Genomic DNA, 7,620 nt, shown 5'->3' on the forward strand with positions numbered 1-7,620 from the left:
TAAATCTGTGGGTAGTAACAGGGAGATTGGTATGCCTGCTGTCACATGGAGTACCTCCAAAACATTTTGCAAGATGCTAACAAAACGCATCATTAGTCTCCTCCCAACTAACTGTAACCATCCTGAGGGTAGAGACCATGCTTTACAATTCATCAGTATCTCCTCCAGCCTGTGGTGCATACTTGATTAAGCTTTTGTTTCTCTTTAATTTTGTAGGAAAAGCCGGCAGACACTAATGCCGGTGTTGACAACTCAGCATCCCCATCTGTGGCTCAGCTCGCAGGCCGATTCAGAGAACAGGCAGCAGCTGTCTCAGCTAAGGAGGTAAGTGAGGAGTAATCAATTCATAATTCAGAAATATGGCATCTTCGGTGGGAGAAGGAAGAGGCAGGACCTGTGTGATCTAGGTAGAAGAGGAGGTGAGAAGACAAGGAAGTCTCTGGGATGAGAAGAGAACCCAGGAAGGAATTTAGTCTGAATCAAAAGACTGTGAGTACTTTTCTGGTGTGTGATCCTAGTGACCCTGTTGGGGAAGAGTCATAGAAAACACTGTGCTGACTGTGAATCACATATGTCTATTGGGGGAATGGAAAATTAGATTCAAAGGCAGGGTCATCTCTATCTTCATTTTCATCCTCAACATCAATTAATATTTACATAGTACTAACCAAAATCACTCCCTTGTTCTCTCCAGAAGGGCATTCTGTCTAGGAAATCTTGGGAACCATGCTACATAGGCCACGTAGGAAGTGTGAGGAAGATAGCTACAGATGCACTGGGAATTTAGTGATGAGCGAAAGACCAAAGAGAGGCAGCTTTATAGGAGTTTAGGGAGTCAGTGAAGCTTGAGGAAAGTAGTGATCTCAGACAGATACAAGGAGAGTGCAGGGGTTTGAATAGGAGATTCAGCCTTCTATGGCTAAGCTTTTGAGATGTGATGCTCGGACCCAGGAGCAATTTGTGTTTAATTCACACTAGGCCATGATACTCTGCAAAGATGAAAGAAACAGTAGGCTCACTGAATCCTGTAGTCTGGGGGCTCATTGAAGGGATGGGGAACAGGGGCATGGAAGCAAAGAATCAGCAGGGTTGACATGAGACACATCAGGTTGTCATTGTTCTTGTATTCCCTTGTGGAAAATGGGTTGATAATTTCTAGCCCTGGTGGAACTGTCATAAGGGTGATAGAGATGGTAATGACACAGGGAACCAGCCATTACTTAGATGGGGGTCAACTTCTTTTATTTATTATCTTGAGCTGTTGTTCCAAGTGGATGAAGGAAAAGGAGGGAATTCCATCAGCAGGAAAGTGACAGGAAAGATGAGATTAAAAGTTTAAAATAGCTAAGTGGTTAAACAGGACTTTCTATAGAGATATAAATCCTGGGAACTCCCAGGGATGCCTGATCTTCTGCCTCTTTCCCATCCTCCCTCAAGAGGAATCCTGCACTAGCTGAAGATATCCCTGGACACCCTATGGGATGGGTTTCCCTTCCTTCCTCTTCCTCTTTGTTACTTAACTAGCTCTCTCTCCCTTTTTCTCTCTTGTGTGTCTGTCGGCCCCCTCTCCAGCCACCAGCCAATAAACCAACAAGAAGGAAACCACCTTGCTCCCTTTCCCTGTTCCCCCCCAAGATAGAGATGGGCCAGAATGGTGAGGAGGTAAGTAAAGCTGATGGTACTTGAAAGTGACTCCGGAAGTGGAAGGATGTTCTGCCTGTGGGACTAATATCTACTTCTGTGTAAAGCAATACACAGGAGACCAGTGTGCATCCAGGGACCATGATCTTTAACCCAGAAACATCAATGTAACTCATATATAGTACAATAGATAATTCATTAAAAAAGTAAACTTTCCCCCCAGAACTTCTCCTGAATCCCTTTCCTTTCTCCTCCCACCCTTCTATGCATCTTTTTTAGGAGTTTTGAAGGTGATGGGCTAGAGGTGGGGAAGATGGAGAATAGAGCCCTAGATCACAAGCTTTTCCACTTAAATGCATTTTATAACATTGGGGCTATACAACATGAGAACTGGATGGTCTTAGCAAGAGTGTATTGCATTTAGGAGTTGAGAGCTGGTTTCTTCTCCATTTTCACATCTTGAGTAGCACTGAGAAAAAATTTTCAATCTTATACTGAAAAGAACAGTTAAGGGAAAACACTGTATTAATACACTCTAGTAAGCTGGTGTCAGAGGTTATAATCATAATAATAGAGATGCAAAGGCTCTGCTTATACCTTTTTTTTGAAGACTGGCCATGGTTTTGAATAGCTTGGAAGAATGCCAAGGATATAAATAACTGCCTACCAACATAATAAAGGCTCTGATATCATAGAGAGAGCTAATAATAGCCTTCACTTCTACACTCACCTGTTGTTATTTGTCTAGTTGTAGTTAAAAGGAATGATTCTACCATATATCCAGTGAGACACAGGCAGCCCTTAGATCTCCTCTCTGATGTTCCCACTAGGACCAAGCCCTAACTCATTCACCTGACCAGAAATGCCCCAAGCAAATAAAGTCAACACAGGAGTTCAGTTCTATAGGATTATACCTCTACCACCAGCCTAAACCTTTTATTGAGATCAACCAACTCACATTGTATTACAACTTGAGAGACCAGGGTTTGAATTTTGTCTCTGCCACTAACTGTGTGACCTTGTCATTCAGTTGTTTCTGTCATGTCTGAGTCTTTGTGACCCCACTGGGGTTTTCTTGTTTTTCTTCAGCTTATTTTACAGATGAGGAAACTGAGGCAAACAGGGTTAAGTGACTTGCCCAGTGTCACACAACTAAGTGTCTGAGGACAGATTTGGACTCAGAACGTCGTGACTCCAGGCCTGATGCACTATCCACTGCTTCACCTACCTATCTACCTATCTTTGGGACCTTAGGCAAGTTACCAACTTCTTATGACGCCAGGAAGCAATTAGCAAAGCAATTGTTGTTCTGCATTGGTGTTGTGAGTTTCCTCACCAGGAGCTCTCTATACCAATGATATTATATGTATGAACCCAAAAAAAGTATTCTGAAAAATTAATAGCATAGATGGGATGAAAAAGCCTGGGGAGAGCATATTTTCAATAAGATTGCGCCATTTTAGTATCTTGCTCGAGTGAACAAGCATTTATTAACCTTTTACTATGTGCTAGGCACTGTGCTAAGTGCCAGAAATAGAAATACAAACAAAAGGAAAGTCCCTGCCCACAAGGAGCTTACATTCTAATGGGAGAAGATGGAAGGAATTAAAAAATCAAAGGGGGAGCAGAAAGGGAGAACGTACTCTAGGAAGGCATGGAGGAGAGGAAAGAGTAGACCTTGGAGAGGAATGAAGACATGGCTAAGCCTGGGCACTTTCCTTAAAATGGGGGTATGAGAACAACCAGTCAATCAGAGGAAGGGATGAGAGGGGCAAAGTGAATGTCCAAGGTGAGAAAGTATGATGGAGATGGATTGGAGCCTGGAGAGGGGTGAAGGAAATCATCATCACCATCACTAACATTTATATAGTGCTTACTGTATGACAGGCGCTGTGCTAAGCACTTTACACTTACTATTTTATTTGATCTTCATAATAACCCTAGAAGGGAGCTGCTATTATTATCCCAATTTTACAGAGGAGAAAATTGAGATAAACAGAGCTTAAATGATTTGCCCAGGGTCACGCAGCTACTAAGTGTCTGCGATTGGATTTGAACTCAGATGTCTCTGACTCTGGGTCCCGGCACTCTGTCCTCTGTGCCACCTGGCTGCCCCTAGCTTGGCTATTGGTCCCAGTTCCCAGGTATTACTAATGTAGTAGCCAAGGGCTCAGTGAGGCAGGGATGAAACTCTTGGATAGAAAGGCAAGTGACTTGCTAATGAAGGGAGTCTTTTTCAACAGAAGGATACACAGTTTAGGTTCCTCTGCCTAGCATCTTTAAGGACTTTGAAGTTCACATAAAAATAAGCCAGATAAGCAGTTTTAGAGAGGTGGTCTGGTGTAGGGAACAAGCAAAAGGATTTTTTTTTTCTTTTTGGAGGGCAGTTGGGGTTGAGTGATTTGCCCAAGGTCACATGGCTAGTTTTTGTGTTAAATGTCTGAGTCCGGATTTGAACTCAGGTCCTCCTGATGACTCCAGGGCCAGTGCTCTATTCACTATGCAACCTAGCTGCCCCCCAGAAAGGGATGTGCACCCCCCAGAGCACTCCTATTCCACTCATGCCTCTGCTAACCGTTACTAATACCAGAGCACCATGAAAGAAGGGATAACGGAAGTGTGGAGATAAGCAGGGCTGGCCCAAGCTCTAACTTTGGAGTCAAAAGATCTAGGTTCATTTTCTACCTCCTATACTTCCTGCCAGTGTGACTTTGGACAGGTTATTTAAACTCCCTGGGCCTCAGTTTCCTCATATGTAAAAACAAAAGAGTCAGACCAGGTGGCTTTGGAGTTTCTTTTGTATATAATTATTAGCTCCTATGAACTAAAAATACTTGAAGGCAGAGATCCTATGATGTCACAGTCTGACAGGCCTCAGCAGAAATTCACTGTCCCAATACCCACAACCCCATGAGGCTGGCAAGGTGATCAGCAGAGATTGGAGTTCTGGTTCTGACACCAGCTCTCTGGATTACTTAGGGAAAGTTGGCTCATCTCTTGGTGGTGATTTCCTCATCTGCTAAATAAAAGGATTGAGCTGGAGGCCGCAAAGGTCCAGTGACTTCTAAGAGGGCAGGAGGTGGAGGAATTTCATTATTCCTCTTGATGTGCTCTGTCTTCCAGACAAATTGCCTGCTTTCTGTTCTCCAGACTTGAAATGCCATCTCTGGCCTCCATGCCTTTGAATAAGCTGTCTCCTTGTTCCTGAAATACTTTCTCTCTTCAGCTCAGCCCCTAAGAATGCTTGACTTCCTTCAGGGTTCAGGCTTTCTGCCTCCAAGGCCTCCTTAGAGGTTCATTTTAACCAGCCATCACCTACAGCTTCTGAAGTCAAGGTTTTTCCTGATTGTCCCAGCAGTTAGAGCCCTCTGAAATTAATTTGCATGTGTTTGCATATGTTTACCTATCTCTGTGCATGAAATATGCTCTTATTAGAATGTAAGCTCCTTGAGGTCAGGGACTATGTCATTTTTTTTGTTTTTGTCTTTGTGTCTTCCATAATTAGTACACTGGCTTCTCTGTAGCAAATACTTTAATAAATACAGTGGAAGGAAGGGGGGAAGAAGAAAGGAAGTTAAAAATGAAAGAAAAAGGAAGGAAGGAGGGAGGAGAAGGGAAGAAGGTAGATAGGAAGGAAAAAAGAAGGGAGGAGGCAAGAAGAGAGGAAAGGAAGAAAGGAAAGAGGGAGGAAAGGAAGGAGGAGAGGGAAAAAGAAGGGAAGAGATGAAGGGAGGGAGGGAGGAAGACAAGAAAGAGGGAGGAGAGGAAGGTAGATAGGAAGGAAAAAAAGAACGGAGGAGGCAAGAAAGGAGGAAAAGAAGGAAGGAAGAAATGGAAAAGAGAAGGAAGGAGGAAGGAAGGAAGGAGCTCCCCTGTAGAAGTCAGTGATGTTGACATGATCTCTCCTGTTTCTTGGTGAGCCACACAGAACAGCTAAGCACTTATAAGCCTTCTCAGGTTTCACCTTCCCAAGGACTAGCACAACAAGCTTTTATCAAGCTATTTCTCCCCTTGTTCTCTATTCACCACTGGCACGTGCCCCATGTCGAAAAACTTGTGAAAGAAAATGCTGCCATCTACTGCCAGCTTCTGGGCACCCTTGTTCCTGCTTCTCTTCAGTTGTAGCTCCTTTTCAATTTAATTCCATTCAACAGTGGTTTGTTTTGTTCATTCGTTTTTTGGGGTGTGTGTGTGTGTGTGTGTGTGTGTGTGTGTGTGTGTGTGTGTGTATGTTAGTCCTTCCCTTACTCAGCAATGTTTATTGCATGGCCACTGGGTAGTGAGGACCAAAAGGGGGAAATAGAACCAGGCACATGCCATCTTCTCCACTTTTTCCATGGGTAGGATTTCAGTGCCTTCTAAATAAGTGCTGAACACCAACCAGACCCTAAGGTGATGGACAGTAAAGCACAGTATTGAAAGAAGGAAAATCAGAGTTCTTTCTGAATTTTTTGTATCCCCAGCACTTAGCACAATGCTTGATATATAGTTAGTGCTTACAAAGTACTTGTTGACTTGACTAGGTAACCATTAGTGTTTAACAGAGAGGCTACAAAGCCTCTCTGGATTTGGAGTCAAGAGATATGGTTTTGTAACCCAGTTTGAAACTTTCTAGACCCTGGTCCTAGACTTGGGATTTCATTAGTATCATAGCTCAACCTCAGTTCCCTCTTTTGTTAAATGGGAACCAAAAATACACACACATGCACGTGCACACACACACATGCACATACACACACGCATGTACACACACAGTTTTAGTGTGGAATTGTCTAGAGGATGTCATTGACTGACTTCACCAAGGTGTTATAAATATATCTTCCCAAAATCTGATTTGTTAAGGGTGGGGTTCAGTCATGTATTCACAGAGATGTTCTACCTTACTTAATCATTGTCTAGTTAACTCACTTTTTAAAAAAATAAGGACTAAGACACAGATTTTTGTTTTCCTCTAGGCAGAAGTGTCTCCTCTGTTGGGAGATCCTTCTCTAATTTTCAGACCCAAGTGACCTCACTAGAGATGAGGGTCTGAACTCATGTCTGCTTGAGGCGAGTAGTCTTCTGAAACAAAGCAATGAAAACAACAGCACTTTTCTCTTCTTATTATTTCCCCTCTGCTTTGTGGGTTCCATTCAGAAGCAATTCTCCCTGTCCTTATTCTTACAGTGCTCTTTTGGTCTATTTCATTTATAGAAACCATCACCCAATGCGGGTCACCCTCCCAAAATCAAGGTGAAAAACTCCCCTTTGATTGAGAAGCTACAGGTAAGTGAAGTTTGCATTTCCTACTCTATTACCATCACCCAATGATTTTTATTCCTGGGATGGTTACATTCCTCCTTTGTCCCACTCCTTGTTGAGGGATAGTTTGCTTGTGGTATCTATACAACCATCAGAGCTATAACTAGCAATTTTTGTGCCAGGGCAAGCAGCACAATTCAGTTCTATTGGGTGGGGTAGACGCTGAAAGGAGGCCAAGAGAGAATTTCATGCCCTGAGGGGAGAGAGGGTCAGTATCAGAATGGACTGGGCCAATGAAAAACTGCTGTGAGGTACAGCCTTGGAGTGCAGTGGGGGTGAAGAGGTGTGTAGCAGCAAGCACCCCAAGGTCCTCAGGGGGTTTGCTGCCACCACAGGTTCCTGGATCTGCTTTGATAAAGGAAAACAACTCAAAATGGGTTAACAAGCTTACTTTAATCAGTCAGACATATATCATTTACCTTGTTCAGGGGAAAAAGGTCAGCACCCCGAACTTCAAATTATACAGGCAGAATTATCAAGACAGAAACAGATCAAGTAGACAGCTTTCCAAACTACCCAGCCATTACATCCATACTCAATCAACATCTGGGTTTTGCAGGGGGGGGGGGGAGGGCTCCGGACAACAGCTTCCCAGAATCCATATCAAATCACACAACACTTTTCAAAGTGCGCCCCCAAAACAAAGCCTCACATCAGGGCTTATATAGCCTTCTCCTG

General features: G+C 43.4%; 1 protein-coding gene across 2 annotated transcripts in view; it reads left to right on the plus strand.

The window, feature by feature from the left end:
* Window positions 1-7,620, plus strand: part of RCSD1 (RCSD domain containing 1) — an 87,651-nt gene that overhangs the window by 63,521 nt on the left and 16,510 nt on the right. The window contains exons 2-4 of one of the 2 annotated variants that reach the window (XM_069094712.1): window positions 217-324; window positions 1,573-1,662; window positions 6,835-6,906. In XM_069094712.1, coding sequence (XP_068950813.1) covers window positions 217-324; window positions 1,573-1,662; window positions 6,835-6,906 — 270 coding nt within the window. The remainder of the gene's footprint in view (window positions 1-216; window positions 325-1,572; window positions 1,663-6,834; window positions 6,907-7,620) is intronic. The other variant, XM_069094713.1, reaches the window with a different exon arrangement.

The sequence above is a fragment of the Petaurus breviceps genome, unplaced genomic scaffold, assembly GCF_028583685.1.
Source record: "Petaurus breviceps papuanus isolate PSGF00001 unplaced genomic scaffold, PetGlider_PUasm1.0 220, whole genome shotgun sequence".
NCBI lineage: Eukaryota > Metazoa > Chordata > Mammalia > Diprotodontia > Petauridae > Petaurus > Petaurus breviceps.